The sequence below is a fragment of the Urocampus carinirostris genome, chromosome 7, assembly GCF_059441175.1.
Source record: "Urocampus carinirostris isolate Australia breed hairy pipefish chromosome 7, RoL_Ucar_1.0, whole genome shotgun sequence".
Taxonomy (NCBI): Eukaryota; Metazoa; Chordata; class Actinopteri; order Syngnathiformes; family Syngnathidae; genus Urocampus; species Urocampus carinirostris.
Genome location: NC_142355.1, coordinates 10257482 through 10279008, shown reverse-complemented (window position 1 = coordinate 10279008; position 21527 = coordinate 10257482). Strand labels below are relative to the sequence as shown.

The window sequence follows — 21527 nt, the reverse complement described above, 5'->3', positions numbered from 1 at the left end:
CCTAGATTGTAATTTTGCCTGCTTTTGAACCTGCTTTGTTTTGTTTTTGGTCCGTTTGTGTGTTGGACAACTTTACTTTCTCAATTAAAGTGACAGATCTTCTACACAAATGAGTTCCGACTTCCTGCTCCCCGGCCCGTTTCGTGACAATTATTAAATAATTTTCTGCATTAAATTAGTGTTGGTAATTTACTGATTAAAGGGATAACCACAAACCTGTCTTTTTTCATTTTCTCCTTTTATACTTCCTTTATTTCTTATCTTCTTTATACAACATAATAATTCGTAATATAATGCATCATAGCAAGTGAGCCGGTTGAGAGCCGGCTCTCTTTAATGAGTTGAGCCGAAAAAGCCGGTTCTCTAAAAAGAGACGGGCTTCCTTTCACTACATAACTACCACATGAAATCCGAGGCGGCAGATGCATGCGCACAGTTGCATCAAACCGCTCGCTTCGTTTGCAACGAAAAAAAAACGATACCGAGATAGAGGGTTCTGCGGCGAACTGGTTTGACTTGATTGATTTGCCGTTTCGTGATAGTCAGTGTATACCGAATGGTACCCATTATTGACAAATTTGGGTTTTTCCGTACAGATTTTCTTGTACGTCATACACGTCTTAAAATGCATAATAAGCGTACTTTGTACGGCAAAACCGTACAGGTTGACAGGTATGGTATCGGTATTGGATTGGTATCAGTTGAAACTACTATGAATTGACATGACTTGAATCGGATCGATAACCAAATTCCCGTTATCAACAGCCACTAGCAAGCAGGCGGGCGGGTAGTCAGACAGGAGGAGGGGCTGGGGTGTGGGGGGGGAGACCGACCGCCTGTTACGGCTCCCTATACGGATTCAGCCCAGCGTCCCCCAGCTTGGACCGACCACCCCCCACCCACCTCGTTTGTTGGATGGGGGGGAAGCAGAGCACGGCGGGGCGGTCCCGGGGTTCTTTTCCCGGCGTTTCTTCGGATGACAGCGCGGTACCGCCATCGACCCACTTCGGCCACTACCCTACGAGCGGCACCATGGGCCTGCGGAGCCGCTCGGTGAGCTCTGTGGCGGCCATGAGCATCGAGCAGTCTCCTTCGGTTCCTTTCGGATTTTACACCCACAGAGGAACGGACTCGGAACGAGCTGGAGGAGGTTCGGGGGGCGCATCTCACGGAACCGGCTACCAGGACGGTGGCGGGGGACGGCAACACACGGACGGGGTGCTTTATTTGGGGTCCCGGGGGTCGCTGGCTGACACCTTGCCCCTGCACATCACTCCCCGCTGGTTCGGTGCCCAGAGAGGTAAGAGCTGCGTGTATAACTCCACGCGTGAGATCCATCAATCGCTCGTTGACGTGCGTGGTGAATCCCCAGTCTCCTCCCAGTCCCCCACCAACGCCCCTCCGCGCTCCAGACATGTAGCATGCAACTCTGCACCCAAATTGTGAATGGCTATCATACCTGTCAACCTGTACGTTTTTGTCGTACAAAGAACGTTTATTATGCATGTTAAGACGTACAAGAAAATCTGTACGGAATAACGCAAATTTGCTACTGTGCGCATGCATCTGTCGCCTCGGATTTCATGTGGTAGTCGTGTAGCGAAAGGAAGTCCGTCTCCTTTTAGAGAACCGGCTTTTTCAGCTCAACTCAAAAGAGAGCCAGCTCTCAAACGGCTCACTTGCTTTGACGCATCTCTCATTAGCTCTCATCTCATTAGCTATTTAGAGTAGTATTAGAGTAGAGGTAATCCATCCATCCATCCATTATCTGCACCGCTTATCCTCAGTGGGGTCGCGGGGGTGCTGGAGCCCATTCCAGCAATCATTGGGCAGTGAGCAGGGGACACCCTGAACTGGTTGCCAGCCAATCGCAGGGCACACGGGGACAGACAACTCACTCGCTCATTCGCACCTAGGGACAATTCCAAAAGTTTTTGGAATGTGGGAGGAAACCGGAGTGCCCGGAGGAAACCCACGCAAGCACGGGGAGAACATACAAACTCCACACAGGAAGTCTGGAGCTGGATTTGAACCCACGCAGGAGGTTCCCAAGACATGCGCTAACCACTGCTCCGCCGTGCTGCCCGCTTTGATGCATAATATTACGAATTATTATTGTTGTGTAAAGAAGTTAAGAAAAAAAGGAAGTATAAAAAGAGAAAATGAAAAAAGACAGGTTTGTAGTTATCCCTTTAATCAGAATATTACCAACAATATTTTAATGCAGAAAATGAATTCATAATTTGAATAAGAAAATGTATTATTCTACTTAATTATATTTGCATGTATTTTTTCCTTCTACGGCGAACGTCCAAGCTTTTTGTTATAATAAACCTCATTCATGTCGAGCAACTCAGGATCTCACAACAAAATGTTAATTAACAATATATATGATATAATGAAACACATGTACATTATAGCATGTTAAACTACATAAATAAACACGTTTCAAAAAAAATATGGTGTAAGATTATTTTGTATTTTGTAAGGGAAAATACAACATTTTGTAAGGGCATGGAGCCCTGGAGCTTGACAGGTATGGGCTATGGATAGTCTGGACCAGGGGCGGGCAAACTACAGCACGCGGACTATGTATGACTTCCAACAGATTTAATCTGGTTTGTGAGACAATGCTGAGAGAAGCACAGGAGAAGAATGAGCTTCAAACAATAACCTGCCGTTTTAAATATGTCCACTGGATGTCGTCAAAGACGAGCACAACTCACAAAGCTGTATTTGCTGACTATACCATTAATAAACCCCAGAAGATTGATTTTGCAATTTCAGGTAAATATTTTTTATCCATTAATCCTTTTTCTGCACCACTTATCCCCAATACTGTCACGGGGTGCTGGAGCCCATCCCAGGAATCTCCAGGCAGTGGGCAGGGGACACCCTGAACTGATTGCCAGCCAGTCGCAGGGCACACCGAGACACAAAACTCACTCACTTAGTCACAACTAAGGACATTTTGGACCGACCTATTACCTGGCAAGCATGTTTTTCGAATGTGGGAGGAAACTGGAGTGCCTGGCGAAAACCCCACAAGCATGGGGAGAACATGCAAACTATGCGCCAGAAGGCTGGTAATCTGATTTGAACCCATGACCTCAGAACTGTGCCACGCATGTGCTAACCACTCAGCTACTGTGCCATTCTCCATGCATTTCAGCCCTCAACTATTTGATATTAAACTTGGATAAACTTAGATAACACATAACATGTTAACTGTTTTGACAACAGAGATAGATCAAATCCACCATTTCAAAACAAAACATTAAATCCAAGATGAATTCACCTTTAAAAGGTCAGTCTCAAGACATTCATTTTAAGTGTGAGCGTAGACTGCTCTTCTGTCTACCCAAAAAACAAATGTGTTTTCTGTTTTACTAACAAGGTCATCTCAGGTTTTCCTTGATCCATCCATCCATTATCTGCACCGCTTATCCTCAGTAGGGTCGCGGGGGTGCTGGAGCCCATCCCAGCAATCATCGGGCAGCGGGCAGGGGACACCCTGAACTGGTTGCCAGCCAATCGCAGGGCACACAGGGACAGACAATTCGCTCGCTCATTCCCACCTAGGGACAATTTTGACCGGCCAGTTAACCTGGGATGCATGTTTTTGGAATGTGGGAGGAAACCAGAGTGCCCGGGGGAAACCCACGCAAGCACGGGGAGAACATGCAAACTCCGCACAGTAAGGTTGGTAGCTGGATTTGCACCCATGACCTCAGAACTGTGAGGCTGTCTTGCTAACCACTCACCCGCGGTGCCAAGAATACATTTTAATGCAAATAAAAATCAAAACAAGACCTAAATTATTAAATCAACATTTTATAGAATGCTAACACGTGATGAAAAAAATATAACTAATAAAAATGTGTTGTTCTTGTGACATTGGTTTAAAAACATTTGCAAAGAGAAAAAAAAGATGACTGATGTATTTATTTTAATGTATACTGTCTCTGCCGATGGAGAGTCTTAAATCCGATACTCCGGCAATACCTGAAGTGAAAGAAAAAAGAAAACAATCAATTTTTTCTCGTCTGCACAAGTTCTGTTTACTGAATATTTGATTATAAAGGAACAATTTAAATCGGTATATCTATCTACAAAAAAAACTTTAAATAATAGTAATAGCAAAGTATTATCTTACCTTTTAAAACAATAAAGGTGGTCATTTGCAGAGAAAACCTCAAAGAAATAGGCTGTTACAGCTGGTTATTTTCATCAAACATGGCCTCTGTGGTCTTGTGTTCAATAACTTTCTGATACGCTCTCCCATTTGGAATTATCAAACACAAAGTGGCTCATCCTCTTCATTCGATGCGTCTCGCCCACACAGCAGCAGGTAATGCTAATGTATCTTTAATCTATAATAGCTATCCATCCATCCATCCATTATCTATACCAGGGGTCAGGAACCTTTTTGACCCAAAGAGCCATAAAAGCAAAAAATATTTTAAAAAGAAATTGAGAGAGCCACATTATATATTTTTAGACAAAATCGAAAAAACTACCAAACACGCTCTTTAGACAAAAGCTAATTCTTCAGCACATTTTATTTCACTGTGTGCCATTTGATGATTTCATCAAATGTATGCAATGATAATAATGCCAAATCCTGTGTCCCAAATCAATATAAAAATGCCATTTACAATTTGTCTTCCACCTTAAGTTAAGAGTGTTGAGGCAATTTTTGTCCATGAAATTTCTCCTTAATAACGGTTTCGAAACAATGTGCATGCAAAGTTCTTTTGTAAAAATGTCACAAATGACTGCAAACGATAAGCATATCGTCAAATTCACTTTGGGTGTAGACTGCTCTGAGCGAGAGAGAGAGAGAGAGAGAGAGAGAGAGAGAGAGAGAGAGAGAGAGAGAGAGAGAGAGAGAAAAGGAAGTGCCTTGCGTTGTGTGCAGGGATCCGCCCACCTGTACTGCTCACCCAATCAAAGTCGTTTGCCAGCGTTTTTATTTATCAGTTTAATTGGTTTCTTATCGAACTTCTGCATTAAGTTGCTTCGGCTTTATATGGACCAAAATCCTGATGAAATCACTTGACTTTGGAACGCCACAGAGAGATGTGCAATAGTTACATTTTATTTCGGAGCCAAATGTACTCATGAAAAGAGCCATATATGGCTCGCGAGCCATAGGTTCCCTACCCCTGATCTATACCGTTACTTCTCAGTAGGGGGTGTTGGAACCGATCCCAGCCATCTTCGGGCATTGGGCAGGGGACTCCCTGAACTGGTTGCCAGCCAGTCGCAGGGCACATATGACAGACAACTTACTCGCTCATTCACACCTAGGGACAATTTAGACCACAGGTGCCGAACAGGCGGCCCGCGGGCCAGATCAGGCCCGCTAAGGGATTGAATCCGGCCCGCGAGACAACACTCAGAGAAGCGCAAGAGAAAAACAAGCTGCAGGTTGAAATATGTCCACTTGATGTTGCCAAAGCCAGGTGCCTCGAAAAAAGACATTGTACTTGTATTTATTTCTCTCTCTCTCTCTCTCTCTCTCTCCCTCTCTCTCTTTTCCACCCCTTTTCTCCCAGTCTGTCTCTGTCTCTTTCACTCTCTGTATCTCTCTTTTTCTCTTCCTTTGTTGCTCTTATTCTCTTTCTCTCTCTATGTCTTTTTAACTTCTTTTGCTCTAACTTCCTTTATTCCTTTTCTCTCTTTCTCTCTTCCTATCCTTTGCGCTTTCTTTTCTCTTTTCTTTCCTTCCTTCTTTCTATTTCTCTTTGGATTTATTTCTTCCTCTCCCTTTCTTTCCCCCTCTCTCATGACTTCTCTTTTTATCTCTTTTGTTTCTCCCGCTCTCTCTCTTTCTCTTATTTCTTTATCTCTCTTTTTCTTTCTCTTCAATCTACTAGTCTGGCCCCCGACAGAATGTTTGTTCTATCGTGTGGCCCCCGAGTTAAAATGAGTTTGACACCCCTGATTTAGACCGACTAATCAACCTGATATGCAAACCGGAGGAAACATGGCCTACTGTAGAAACCATATTCAAACAAAAATTAATTTCCCTCCCCCATCTTTTTACATGTGTAAACGATTTTAGAAAGGCCCCAGGGAGCCACTATGCAGCGCTAGAGAGCCACATGCGGCTCGCAGATTTCGGCCTTATCGTGTGCGCAGATTTACGGGATCCATTTCTCTGGTCACACCAGATCGAAAAACAGCATTTGCTACTAACAACTGAAATTGTTCTGGTAATTGGGTGGCGTGTCTCAGTGATAAAGATTCCCCCATGCAACGTGTCCATGAGCAATACACTGTACCCTAGTTTTTTCCAAGTGGGACCTGGAAGGTCCTTGTAGTTCAGCAACCTACCACAAGTGTATGATTGTCCACTTCACTCCTAGAGCAGAGAGTTCATCTTCAAGAGGCAATCTTTTATTTTCTCTGTGACTTTTCTGTGTTATTCTTTCAGGATTCAAGTGTCCTGTGTGCTCCAAATCTGTGGCCTCAACCGAAATGGAAGTTCACTTCATCATGTGTCTAAGTAAGCCTCGACTCTCATACAACGGTGAGCATCACGTCAGCCCAGTTTTGTGTTTCTTGGAAGCAGAATGACTGAGTTACTCCAGAACAGCAGTTTCAAACTCACAGCCTGGGAGCCAATTGCGGCCCTCGGGATGATAGTTCGATAGTCCACCTTGTTAGGAATTTAATATTAAATTGTATTGTTTACCAAATTGTTCGAATTAGTTATCTGACTCCATTAACCAAACACAACCTAACAATGCGCGCTCGTTTCTTGATGGAAAAATGAACAAGAGCATTTCCACACAAGGGCAGATTTAATTTCTTAAATAATTTAGCTAAGTGAGCTCCATCGAATATATGACCGAATTAGCCGAATTGGTGTCGCTCGAGTCTCCGTCAAGCCTCCTCTCTCGATCTTCTTTTTCTTCCTCTGCCCACGTTTTTTACGCAAGCTGGTGTGCCGGCTCCTCCCATGGGCGTGCCAATGAAACCCCCCACGTGGGGTCCACCCTCTCGCCTTAATGTCTGGATGAACTCAAAACAGGAGAGCATTTCAACGTCATCAGGCCCTTGTTCTCCAAACATCGCCTGCCGTCCCCCCGTCAGAGTCCTGTTATCAAAATTCCCCAGCCAAAACATTCCGCATTCGGATCAGTGTGGCCTGAAGCCCTATCAGTGAAAATCTTCATTGCACTCGACAAATGTAACTTGTATTTAATCGTACAAAATCCTTTATAGTAAAATGTATAAAATCCTTCAACCTTAATATGAAAGTTTGAAGGACAAAGTGTATTTTGCTATATTCTGTCAAGCAACAGAAAACGAGAACTAAAAATAACTATGGGTACTCATAGTGAACATAAAAAACAATTCTAAATTAAATGGATTCTTGTAATTTTTCTCATGAGACCCATCAAAGGTACAGTGTGTAAAATTTATCACCAAGTTTAGCTGTATTCTGGAAAACGAGTGGAAGAATGTTAACCATGGAGTCTCACAATTTTTCTTCAATTTTTTTGCTCAGATTTTTGCCAGGTTTTTCAGGAACCCGTAGCAGCAAGATATTGGACAGTGATGCATCTCCCTCTTGCTGAGGCACATGCTATGTAAAGTAAATAAAAATGTCTCGTTCGAAGAAAAAGAACAGCAAATTTATAAGATAGTTCGTGTTTTGTTTTTTTAATTATATAAATCGATATTCTTTTTTTTTAGTGAAAATTTTTTACCACTTGGAGGCACAGAATAATACTGGATAATTATGGATTAATTTATGACTGACTGATTTTCATATTCATTCTTAAAGTTTTTATATTTCATTTTTAGATCGTATTTTGTCAATAGACCAAATGGTCTTAACTGGTTCAAACTGGAGAATGTGTGCAAGAGTGCCTGCAGATAGGAATGCGCCAAGCAAGGACAGTCACAGCAACCTTGCAGGACAGCTTAGATCAAGGACTACTCCGAATTTATCATCCGAAGATCATATAAGAATATATTAATATCTCTACAAGAAATCGGTTATGCCAGATTTACCCTTTCCATAACTATTCCTTAACCATTTTTGTCATTGCTCCTGCCAACTGCAGTTATCTATACATTTGAGACACCTATCTCCTATCTATCTCTTTGTCAGTTTGCCATTTAACGAGTCCTGTGGAAAAACACAGTTTGTCACTGGACTGGAACCTCAATTGATGTCCGTATAAAAACTCAGTCCTACAGACGAAATGAACCCCACCCTACTCAGCTCGAGTCCATCCAACCGTACCCCGAAACATATTTCATGTCACCAGCCACAGTCACTGCCCAGCAGCCATTTCTCCACCCTATTAACGTCGTACATATGATCCTATGCTCCACAGTGTTCACATACGCGGTAATAACAATGGAGACAGCGAAGGGTTGCACATGAACGCATCACAGTTTATATCCAGACGAACATTTGACAATGTAAATCATTCATGTTCAAACACAAAGTTAGAAACCCACTCACCCTTATTCAGGGTTGGGTAGGGTTACTTTAACCGGATTACTTTCAATTACTTTTGGATTACTCCAATACCAAATATGCTAATAAAAGACAAAAGAAACTAAATATGAATCAAATGATGACTCACAACACGTGGTAAGCTTTCTCTTCTGGCTTTGATCTCTTTGATCTCCGGCAAAACAAACATAAAATGCGACAGAAACAAAATTAAAATAAATCCAAACAGCTTACCAACATCATTTTTGCCGTTCCATGTATTCCGTTACTCCACAAGCCTTTAGTAATTTTATTCATAACATCAAAGGATCAATTTGGAAGCAGGAAACAAAGTTGGCATATTTTTGTTGACTTGCTAAGTGCTAACTATCTTAATAACTGAGGGAAAATCTCAATGGCGTTTGGGGAGTGGACTAAGTGGAGCCTGGCATAATTTGAACAGTCTTTGATGAATTCAGCTTCTGTGAAAGGCTTGCAGAGCTCGCCTTTGTAGCATTTTCATTTACTCGCAGGGTCTAGTGAAAAAACGCTGCTGTGGCGTTAAAACAGCTTCCATTTGCTTCACCTTTTCACAGTGCTCGTTTCCAGTTAGCTTTTTATAGTCAGCATGTTTCATCTGGCAGTACCTTTTGATATTATATTGTTTGAAAACAGCCACAGTCCCTTGACAAATGTCATGATTACTGATTCGGGGCACCTGCGGCTGCCCTGGTGGCGCCAACGGTCCTGGTCGCTGATTGGCTCCTTGCCACTTTTTAAACCCCCCTGCTCCCTGTTACCGGCGTCGAACCGTCTGCGAACCTTGAGCTCCCGCTAGGCAAGCCTTCCGACCCTGACTCCCTCCTGTTTTTTGGCTCTCGTGCGTTTCCTGGCTTCGACCTGTTTCTGTTTGACCACATCTCTGCTCCTCCGCCCCGGCAACCCGACCTGTTTTCCCGCCTTCGACATCGCTATCGTTTCGAGCTATCTGCTCCCCGCAACCGACGATCACTGGATCATGGGTGCCAGCCCTTTGTCTCCGTTTCTGGTGCCTGACAACAAATAAGGGAGATGCGGTAAAAAAAATACTCCAATTTCCACTTGTTATGGAAGCCGCCTCCCTCGCAGGCTACTTTCCTTATTTTTTATTTTATTTTTTTTTTACAGTCGCCATGTCGGAAATGGGGTGAGCAAAAATTCTCACGGAAAGGCAATCTGCCATCTAGTGAAATGATGTATTTTTTTGGGAGGTACAAATTTTACACTGCAGTCAACATTATTGGCGGGCCACATGTTATTAATCAGCAAGTAAAAATTTAATCACAGGCCGTTACTCACCCACAGGCCAGACTTTGGACATGCCTATTTAATTATTTTCAAGGCGATGAGAGATAATGAAAGAGGAGAGCTACCAGGAACAATAGAAAATGCAAAGGGAAGGAGAGACGGTTGAGTTAGTTTCAGCAACTAATCTGATTTGCAGTCAGAGCATATGTGTCCTGTCTCTTAGTTCTTCTCACTGTCACTCCCTATGTCCTTAACTGATCCACATTCTACTTAGAGCTTTTCAAAACACCTTTTATGGATCTTGCAATTTCTCATCTCATCTCATTAGCTACACCGCTTATCCTCAGTAGGGTCGCGGGGGTGCTGGAGCCCATCCCAGCAATCATCGGGCAGTGGGCAGGGGACACCCTGAACTGGTTGCCAGCCAATCGCAGGGCACACGGGGACAGACAACTCACTCGCTCATTCACACCTAGGGACAATTTGGACCGGCCAATTCACCTGAATAGCATGTTTTTGGAATGTGCGAGGAAACCGGAGTGCCCGGAGGAAACCCACGCAAGCACGGGGAGAACATACAAACTCCGCACAGGAAGTCTGGAGCTGGATTTGAACCCACGCAGGAGGTTCCCAAGACATGAACTGTGCCGCACATGCGCTAACCACTGCGCTGCCGTGCTGCCTGGATCTTGCAATTTTTGAGTTAGAATTTATATAAAATGATGACATTGTATGATTTATTTGATAAAAAGTATTGTTATTTATCCAAATTTGAGTCTATACGAGGGGTCTTCAACATGGTGCTCTCCTGAGAACACCTGAGTAGGCAGCGGACAGACAAACGGGGAGATCAGGAACAGACAGGTAGAAAAACACGTGCAAAAACGGGACAAGTGGGAGTCAGGGTAAAAAATGCTTGCTTTGTGACAACAGAGGTTCGCTGATGGACTGACAACCGGAGAGTGACAGGCCTGGGCTTAAAAAGGGACAAGGAACCAATCAGATAGCCTGCAAATGAGCGGGCACAGGTGATCCAAATCGGTAATCATGACACTCAGGGCACAGATACCGACACTTACTCGCTCGTTTACACGTTTGGACAATTTGGACCGGCCAATTCACCTGAAATGCATGTTTTTGGAATGTGGGAGGAAACCGGAGTGCCCGGAGGAAACCCACGCAAGCACGGGGAGAACATGCAAACTCCGCACAGGAAGTCTGGAGCTGGATTTGAACCCACGCAGGAGGTTCCCAAGACATGAACTGTGCCGCACATGCGCTAACCACTGCGCTGCCGTGCTGCCTGGATCTTGCAATTTTTGAGTTAGAATTTATATGAAATGATGACGTTGTATGATTTATTTGATAAAAAGTATTGTTATTTATCCAAATTTGAGTCTATACGAGGGGTCTTCAACACGGTGCCCTCCTGAGAACACCTGAGTAGGCAGCGGACAGGTTCTATAAACAGCTCACTAGCGATGGGGCACTGTGTTTTTCTAATAGCTTTTTGTCTGGCATGTTTTAGTAGTTGACTGAGCCTATTTTAACCATGTTTCCAATTTCAACAACCTAGTAATAATATAGTAACAGCTAGCAGTAACAGCGAACAAGTTGTCATTTTAGAAAAGCATATGCGGATAGTAGCCCTTCTTTTCTATTAGTAACAAAAAGTGGCCCTCTGTTTCCAAAAGGTTGGATACCCCTGGTCTACAATATATTGTTTGTGCACGTTCTCTAGTCCAAACAGTTTTCTGGTTACTATAGTACTTGCATGAGATGAATTAAGAACCAATCTGTTTCTATTTCTGTCCTGGAGCAAACATTTTACAACATTTTGTCAGCTGAAAATGACATCACAGTTGCCCAGGTAACGACCAATTGCGGCTTACCTCAAGAAGGGAACAACCCTAACCACTGATCAAATGATACTAAGGAACAGGGTTGGCTAGGGTTACTTTAACTTGATTACTTTCAATTACTTTTGGATTACTCCAATACCAAATATGCTAATAAAAGACAAAAGAAAGTAAATATGGATAAAATTACTAAATTTTGTGCAGGCTTGGGGAGTAAAGGAATACATGGAACAGCAAAAATGATGTTGGCAAGCTGTTTGGATTTATTTTCATTTTGTTTCTGTCGCATTTTATGTTCGTTTTGCCGGAGATCAAAGAGATCAAAGCCAGGAGAGAAGGCTTACCACGTGTTGTGAGTCATCATTTTATTCATATTTAGTTTATTTTGTCTTTTATTAGCATATTTGGTATTGGAGTCATCCAAAAGTCATTGAAAGTAATCCAGTTAAAGTAACCCTACCCAACCCTGCTAAGGAATCATTCAGAGAAACAAATAAAACTTTCTGGAATGGCCATCTCAGTATCCAGACGTAAATATTACCAAAAATGTGTGGTGTGAGTGAAAGCAGGATGTCCATGCTTGTAAACCATGACACCTGACTGAATATGTTTTGCACCTGCGGACTTTTGTATATTGTGTAGGTAATTATTGCACACTTCCTATACACCCTTTAAATTTAATTTCACTTCTCAAATATTACTGTGTTTTTATGATGTATATTTAACCGAAACTGCAGATTGATTGATTGATGAACAACCAATGTTTTGTATCATGAAATCTTCTCCTATCCACTTAATAATGTTCGTTGATTCCTGGCAGCCCATTTCCATTACAATGAAATGTGTTTATTTATTCTTCGCTCTGTCACAAATTCAGTAGAATATTCATGCCTTTGTTCCAATTGTCTTTAATCCCGAATGACTTAATCACAAATGATGATAATATATACAACAAAAATGAAAACCATGCTTTCCATCGATCCTTCCATCCATTTTCTCCACCGCTTATCCTCAGTAGGGTTGCAGGGGTGCTGGAGCCCATCCCAGCTATCTTCGGGCAGTGGGTAGGGGATACCATGAACATGTTTCCAGCCAGTCTCAGTGTCACGACCAGAACGGAATCAGGACCCAAATGCATAGCGTTAACCACAAGTTTATCGAATAGAAGGAGGAAGGGCAGCGCCCGCGATCCAGTGCTCGGTGGATGCGGGAAGCAAGTCACTCTCGCAATCCGATCGTGATTCGAATACGGAATTGGATCTTCCGTAGCGGGAGATGGCGGTGTCAGGGACAGAAAAACAGGTCGATAGCCGGGACAGGAGAGCAACAACGTGGTCGGGATCAAAAACGGGTCGTAAGCCGGGACGGGAGAGCAGATGTGGTCAAGATCAAAAACAGGTCGTAAGCCGGAGACAAAACGGGGAGATCAGGAACAGACAGGTGGAAAAATGGGTGCAAAAACGGGACAGGTGGGAGTCAGGATCAAAAATGCTTGCTTTGTAACAACAGAGGTTCGCTGACGGACTGACAACCGGAGAGTGACAGGCCTGGGCTTAGAAAGGGACAAGGAACCAATCAGATAGCCTGCAAATGAGCGGGCACAGGTGATCCAAATCGGTAATCATGACACAGATACCGACACTTACTTGCTCATTTACACGTAGGGAGAATTTGGACCAGCCAATGAACCTGACATACATGTTTTTGGAATGTGGGAGGAAACAAGAGTGCACGGAGGAAACCCTTGCATGCACGGGGAGAACATGCGAACTCTGCACCATAAGGCTGGTAGTTGTATTTGACCCCTCCACTATTTAATATAAAAACTTTTAACTTCTCAAAGCCCCGAAACATCACCAAATCTAATGCTATGAAGTCAGGTGACATGTTAATTATTTTGAGAACAGAGATAGATCAAATCCAACATCTTAAAACAAAAGATTTAATCCAAGATGAATTCATCTCTTAACACTCTTAAGTGTGAGCGTAGACTGCTCTGCTGTCTACCCAAAAAACAAATCATGTGTTTTCCATTTTACTAACACGGTAATCTCAGGTTTTGTTTCAAAATAACTTCATCCATTGCCAAGCAAATGAGGAAATCCTCCTCCGAGTCATATTGCCAATCAGTTAAGTGTCACTGATAAATTTATAGTTTTGTCGACACTCAAAAAAATTAGAGATGACATCATTACATTTTGAACTTGCAAGGAGAACAGGGGAGGGCACTGAAATAAACCCTCACTATACTATTCTAAAAACCCTTTCGTGAAAACTTTTCAAAAAATTATCATATCTCCTAGGTTACGAAAGCAGATCCGCCCTAAACATGATCATAAATATGATTGGTTGATAGTAATAACGACGTAAACCAGGGGTTTCAAACTCATTTTAACTCGGGGACCACACGATAAAACAAACATTCTCTACGACGCCTGACTTGTAGATTAGAGAGAAAGAAAACAAGCGAGAAAGAAATAAGAGAAAGAGAGGGAGAGAAAACTAGAGAGGGTAGGACAAAGAAAGAGAAAAAGGGAGAAAGACAGAGAAAAGACAGAGAGAGAGAGTGTGTTTGAAATAAAAAAAGCTAAAGAGAGAACTAGTGAGAGAGGGGGTAAGAAAGTGCGAACGAATGAAATCCAAAGAGAAAAAGAAAGAGACAAGTGGATAAGGCTACTCGGGCAATTGGTATAGATCTTGTCGGTCTCTGGCTTTTTGTCTTTCCACGCAAGACTGTTGCCTAACGTGCCATTTCCTGTAAAGTAAAAGGCTTTTGTGAGAAACGTCACGCATTTGGGTCCTCATCCGGTTTCTGTTCTTGACATTATTAACTCTAGCAGAAAAGATTTGAAGTGCAGCAGAAATTCTAACATAAAAAATACTTAAACTTTAAACACTTTTACTGACCATGTCAAGCCAGGTAATCCAGAAAAATGTAATTGCATAAAGTCAATAAATGACAATGCATTGTACACATACACATTCTTCAAATGGAAATGCCAGTGGACTGTACTGTTTGGTTTATGTGCTTTTAGTAAGTTCTGTTTCAACTGTTTTAAAGGTTCAAAATTTTCTTAACGGAATTTCCAATCACTGATTGGCAGTTGGGTAAGTGCTTTAAGTGCACCCACTGTCTGCCCCAATAACTCTCAACTTGCCTTTCCCCCATTCTATCACAATGTGACAAATCTCTCAACAACCACTGATGCCTGGGGATCCGTTTGCTATACAGTGGAACCTCGGTTCTCGACCATAATCCGTTCCAGAACCCTGTTCACCGAAATCATTTTTCCCATTAAAAATGATGTAAATCGGTTTAATCCGTTCCAACACCCTGAATGTTTACCTTGAATGTTTAACGTAAACATAAAGCTAACCCAGGCTAATCGTACGTTCACGTTATCGTAATCTTCCGTACGAAAGATTACGCTAACATGAATGTGTAAAAATAAAAAAAATCAAGTCGTTTACAAGTCATTTAGCACCCGGGTCTCCACAATAAGTGGTGAGCGGTCCATTGGAAAGGCGGCTCCGTTCCAACTCCCTCAACGTTGGGCTCCGTTCCAACACCCTGAATGTTTACCTAAATGTTCAACGTAAACATAATTCTAACCCAGGCTAATGGTACGTTCGCATTATCGTAATCTTCCGTACGAACGATTACGCTAACATGAACGTGTGAAAATAAAAAAAGGATAAAGAAAACAATTATGGATAGGATTTCTTACCTTTGTGGTGGTCAGCAGAAGGCACAGGTGGACGGCCGTTACTTCCTTATAGCACTCACTCCCTTAGCTTATCACTAGATTTCACAGCCTCCTTATTCTTTAGTATCGTACTCATCATAGATTTAGCCATGCTGTATTCCCTAACAAGCTCAGACACTCGCACACCTCCTTCATATTTTGCTATTATTTCTTTCTTAAATGCAATAGTTGTACGCACTACTTTTTTTTCACCTGTAGCAACTTTGCTGCTTGCACTGACTTTCTTCGGAGGCATAATTAGGGGCTAATACACCCATACGCCGCTTAGCATCGCACCGTAGCGTACGCACTCACGCATTACCGGCGTTCGAACTCCGATTTTTTGACCGAACAGCGAACCAAGAATTTCTCCAAATTTTGGGTCGGACTCCGATTTGTTTGAACTGAGAGGCATTCGAAAACCGAGGTTCCACTGTAGCTGGAATGAAAACTTAAAATCTTCGAACTAGCCAACAATTAAAATATGGTTTAACACTGGTAACATGAAATCCTATGTATTCCTCTCACTCTCGATAATGTGTATTGCTTTATGTGTGCTTCATCAACTTTGACTCCAAACGCTCACGGTTATGTCAGACTTGAAATAGTTGGTGTCTGTGTGTCCTTTCTATCTTAGATGACGTATTGGCTAAGGACGCTGGCGAGTGTGTGATCTGTCTTGAGGAACTGCAGCGAGGGGACACCATAGCCAGACTCCCGTGCCTCTGTATCTACCACAAAAGGTGAAGCAAAATGGATACTAATTATTTATCATTTATCATCATCTATCCAACCAGCTCGGTGGCCCTGGGGTAGGGCGCCCGCCGTGAGACTGGGAGGTCGCAGGTTCAAGGTTGGCGCTCGGCATTAGGGGTTGGAATTGGGGGGTTTGGTCACCTAATGACTCCCAACACAGCAGTTGGGTTGGGCGAGGGGGCTAGGAATCCCCTCCTCTGTATCGATTTCAAGACTCTAGCCTTGAAGGTAATTTAGGCTTATGTCACTAAGAATCGACACTCGTGCCATTTACTTTTCTAATTTATGTACGGGATGTTTTAGCATCAAATAATGGAGCAGTGTTCGTGCTTCAAGATCCCCTAACCGCCTGGGTCATCAGGACCCCACTGAGGACGCAGCTCTGGACAGATTTCTCCACTGCTGACGGTTCCAGACTTGTATTTGGCCTGTCGCAAAGTTGTCACCAGTTTATTCCATGATGTTGTCGGAGTTCTTTTAAGGTCTTCCTCACCTCCTGTCCCTTGGGACTGTGCCTTGAAGAATAATCTTGGCCAGTCATGATGATCTTGTGACGTGACCAGACCACTTTAGTTACCGTCCGAGCACAGTTGACAACAGTTCTTTGTTGGGTTTAATGTCCCCTCTGGTGGTGTGGTGCACCGTTTTGTCACATGGGCTATACAGCTGATGCCTAGAAGTTTCCTGTAACATTGCATCTCCATGGCCTGGATTTGGATTTACAGCTTTTCTGTGAGAGTCCATGCCCCACAAGCGTAGAGGAAGGTGGAAGTAACCAGCGCTTACATGAATCTGATCTGTGATTTCACTGCTATGTTGTTGTCCTTCCAGATGGGTTCAACTCTTGCAAGTGCGGCTGTGGTTTGAGATATAATGGCAATGATTTCTGGTTCTGACCCTTCTTCTGTATGACAGCTCCAAGATATTTAAATTTGGTGAAATTTTCAAGCTGTTGGGGGTTGATGGTGATGTTTGTGGCGGTGATATTTTGGGGGTAGTTGGTCATAACTTTTGTTTGTTGTCTGCTGATTTCCATCCCATACTGGGTTAATGGTTTGTCCGGGCGATTGCTCAGATCTCTGAGTTCCCGTTCTTCTCTCTCCAGTTCGACAATATAATCAGCAAAACAGAGGTAACCATAGTAACCTTATGTCACCCAATGCTGACTGTACCTTCATTGTAGTCCAAGGCTTTGGTCATGATATTCTCCAGGATAATTTTGGAGAGAGAGTCCAACCTTGTCTCCCGCCTACTTTCTTCTGTAAATATTGTGTAAATTATAACCTTATCTTCTTTGTTCCTTTATATTGTGTAAATTAAACCCTTATCTTCTTTGTTTTCTTTTATCCTCACTGTTAAATGTAAAACTGGAGTGCCACGCCCAATTTCGTTGTCACAATATGTTCAACCCATTTTGTAACAATGACAATAAAGCTATATTCTATTCTATTCTACTCTGGGTTGAAACCAGGCTCCAATAATCAGTACTGCCCTGTTGGCATTGACATACAGCGGTTCAATGGTTTGAACTAACAGAGTACACTCACATAAATACATCGGTTGGGTTACAATTCATAATTGTCAAAATGCAAATGTTTTAAACCTTCACTGTTGATAATAATAATGTGTATGTCTCACATTTTCCTTGATTGTTTTTAATTTGTGAGTTGTTTTTGTTTTGTATGCAGCTGTATAGATTCATGGTTTGAGATCAATCGGTCCTGCCCCGAACATCCGTCTGAATGACAGACAACAAGTCCACAGACCACATTTTTCAAGGTGAAGCACTCGTGTGAACTCTGAATAGAATCTCTACTACTGGGTGTGAACAGAAAGGCAGAATTTAGCTTTGCATAAGACTGCACACCTGAGTCCTTTTGTTTGTTTAAAATGCTAAATAAACCTCAATTTAAAATAATATGACGCTGGAATGTTGTGAATTTAGTTTTGCACGATTTTCAAATCTATGTCACATGCTTTGAATTACAAGTCATCTCACTCATCACATCTTAGGAAATATTTACTGTTGTGTTAATTGTATGTGTGTATACTGGACCTAAACATTTTAAATACATCCTTTTTTCTTTTTGTGCCTAGGATGTCTCAAGGTCATTCCATGGAAGTCTGGAAGCTGGAAACAATTATGTAGAAGAGAATATTTGACCACAAAAATGGAATGCTATCAACCCATATAATCAATATCATGACACCATGGCTTCTACCAGAGACCTTCTACAATATACACTGAATAAACTCAAGTCAGACCCAAAAACTCTTCAATGGTCTGCACCGGCCTCAACTGTCAAACTGCCCAAATCTCGCCTCACACCCAGGACTAGATTCTGTTGTATGTCGACAACAAGGTCTGCCAGTACTTTTGTCTCCGGCCCTCGTCATCGCCTTAACTTGGTAACAGAGAGTGAGCAGACTGGTAAAAAAGGCGACTAAGCAGGAAAAAGACAGGAATCAAATCACACTAGCGTGCAGGAAGTGGCGCCCATCACCCTAACCCCGAAAAACGCTTTAATGAGCAAATGAGGAAGTAACATGTATAGTATTAGGTGGATAGGTCAGTTGTCAACTTTCTCATCCCCTGTCCTAAAAGGTTGGTCAGATATGGAATTTTTAATACAGTGGAACCTCGGTTTTCGAACGCCTCTCAGTTCGAACGAATCGGTGTTCGACCAAAAATTTCGAGAAATTCTTGCTTCGCTGTTCGGTCAAAAAATCGGAGTTCGAACACCGCTAATGCGTGAGTGCGTACGCTAGGGTGCGATGCTGAGCGGCGTACGGGTGTTTTAGCCCCTAATTATGCCTCTGAAGAAAGTCAGTGCAAGCAGCAAAGTTGCTACAGGTGAAAAAAGAAAAGTAGTGCGTACAACTATTGCATTTAAGAAAGAAATAATAGCCAAATATGAAGGAGGTGTGCGAGCGCCTTCTGCTGACCACCACAAAGGTAAGAAATCCTATTCATAAGATTATGATAACGCGAACGTACGATTAGCCTGGGTTAGCTTTAAGTTTACGTTAAACATTCAGGGTTTTGGAACGGAGCCCAACATTGAGGGTGTTGGAACAGAACCCCCTTTCCAATGAACCGCTCACCACTTGTTGTGGAGACACGGGTGCTAAATGACTTGTAAACGACCTGATTTTTTTATTTTTACACGTTCATGTGAGGGAAATCTTTTGTACGGAAGATTACGATAACGCGAACGTACGATCAGCCTGGGTTAGCTTTGTGTTTACTTTAAACAAGGTAAATATTCAGGGTGTTGGAACGGATTAAAACAATTTACATTATTTTTAATGGGAAAAATGATTTCGGTGATCGAACAAATCGGTTTTCGAACAGGGTTCTGGAACGGATTATGGTCGAGAACCGAGGTTCCACTGTAAGCAGGATAGAGAAGGTCAGGGGAGGGACTCTTGCCAAGAAATCGTCTCAGATAGCATGCTCTGCTAACAGCTTCAGATTTGAAAGATGACAGGTACAGGCAGCAATGTAGTCCGCTGTCTGACTTAATAACCTCTTTGAGGTACTGTCACGTCAGGCTTTAGTGCATGAGTGTAAGTGGAAAGTAAGTGGTTGATTGGGACAACGCTCTGTGTGCCTTTGTGTTGGTCTGCCTCTTCAAATGTTGACAGTTAAATGTTGATGTTCTATGTGTGACTGGCAGTTCTCCCTTTATTTGCTGATGTTTACAACTCCTGAAAAGCGATGTGCCGTATTGTACACATTACACATGTACCTATTTTAGTTTCTCTTTTTTTAGATGAACCAGATTTTTCATACAGTCGTTCCCTTGTGAAAGCCTCGAGAGTATGAGTATGTAGATGTGTGCCACTTTTACGTGAGTATGACTCAAAAGCCGCTTTTTGATCGCTATCGTAGATCAGACTTCTCAATGCCAAACTTGGAATGTAAGCCAAATTGACTCTGGCGTGTTATTGTGGAAGAATATGATGGGGGCTTATTTGTTCATGTTTAACCAGAATGGTTTGGCATTACGATCATATGAGATGTTATTCGCATTTCAGAAAGCCAATAGCTGATTTATGAAACCTGCAACAAAAGAAAGAAAACATGTCTAATTCAACAAAGCAACTGTAAATGAATGCTGTAATAAATTGTGCTAGGTGACATTCCTCTATTTACATGTACTGAGTTTCTCATTAAAAGTCTAAACATGTGCATGTTTAAATCATTATATCTGCAGCATATATATATATATATATATATATATATATATATGTATATATATATGTATATATCTCATCTCATCTCATCTCATTAGCTACACCGCTTATCCTCAGTAGGGTCGCGGGGGTGCTGGAGCCCATCCCAGCAATCATCGGGCAGTGGGCAGGGGACACCCTGAATTGGTTGCCAGCCAATCGCAGGGCACATGGGGACAGACAACTCACTCGCTCATTCACACCTAGGGACAATTTGGACCGGCCAATTCACCTGAAATGCATGTTTTTGGAATGTGGGAGGAAACCGGAGTGCCCGGAGGAAACCCACGCAAGCACGGGGAGAACATACAAACTCCGCACAGGAAGTCTGGAGGTTCCCAAGACATAACCTGTGCCGCACATGCGCTAACCACTGCGCCGCCGTGCTGCCCATATATATATATATATATATATATATATATATATATTTTCATATATCCATGAAATAGTTAGGTCAATTAGGTTTCATTCTTTTGTTTTTTCCGAGCTTTTTACATCCTTTTTCTTGCTTTCTTCATCATCTTCTTTCTCTCTGTTCTTTTTTGTTAATCTATTTTTATCTTATTTTCTTTTTTCATGCTTTTTACTCATTTTTATTTATATTTTACTTTTCTTTTTTCTATCTTTTTTCTCCAATTTTTTTCATTTAATTTATTATTTTCTAAGAGTTTTACCCTTTTTCTTGCTCTTTCCTCTATTTTCTCTCTTTTTACCTATTTAATTTCTCATTTTTTGTCTTAATTTTTCTTAAGTTTTTCCTAATTGTTGGCGCCATGGTTTTTGTTAAGAGCGCTAGGAAGCTTCGAGGTAGTGCCAAAGAGCATGCAGCTCCATAGTCACTTGTACACAAAAGCAGATGTGTATCGATTTTGTTGATATTAATTGGGGGTGTCTTGACACAAAACCTAGCTAAAGACACTCCCAGAGGCCTAAAGTACTGCTGCGTACATTTTCACAGAAATCACTTGAGCTGTTTCAGGGCCTATTGCCACATACAAACACACACGCACGCAAATTGGGATTTATTTAATAGTCTAGATCAGGGTTCTCCAACTTTTTCCAAGCCGAGAAACAAATTTCATTAACAATTTGCGCATAGGGTACCCTGTTTCATATGCATTTCCAAAATAACTACTTATCATATAACTATGTTATTACTGTGTTACTACCAGGTTA

The 21527-nt window shown here is 42.2% G+C and overlaps 1 protein-coding gene across 1 annotated transcript; it reads left to right on the top strand.

The window, feature by feature from the left end:
• Window positions 1-834: 834 nt before the first annotated feature.
• znrf1 (zinc and ring finger 1) lies at window positions 835-20305 on the top strand. The gene is made up of 5 exons (XM_088339704.1): window positions 835-1300; window positions 6443-6538; window positions 15994-16099; window positions 17801-17891; window positions 18210-20305. The coding sequence occupies exons 1-4, from the start codon at window positions 916-918 to the stop codon at window positions 17856-17858; spliced, it is 645 nt and encodes a 214-aa protein (XP_088195830.1). The 5' UTR covers window positions 835-915; the 3' UTR covers window positions 17859-17891; window positions 18210-20305.
• Window positions 20306-21527: the final 1222 nt, after the last annotated feature.

What these genes read in the sequence shown, in the direction of transcription:
- znrf1 (XM_088339704.1), top strand. Translation starts at nt 916, where the DNA reads ATGGGGGGGAAGCAGAGCACGGCGGGGCGGTCCCGGGGTTCTTTTCCC. An exon ending in GCCTCGACTCTCATACAACG is followed by an intron (nt 6,539 to 15,993) that starts GTGAGCATCACG and finishes TTTCTATCTTAG; the next exon opens with ATGACGTATTGGCTAAGGAC. An exon ending in CTCTGTATCTACCACAAAAG is followed by an intron (nt 16,100 to 17,800) that starts GTGAAGCAAAAT and finishes TTTTGTATGCAG; the next exon opens with CTGTATAGATTCATGGTTTG.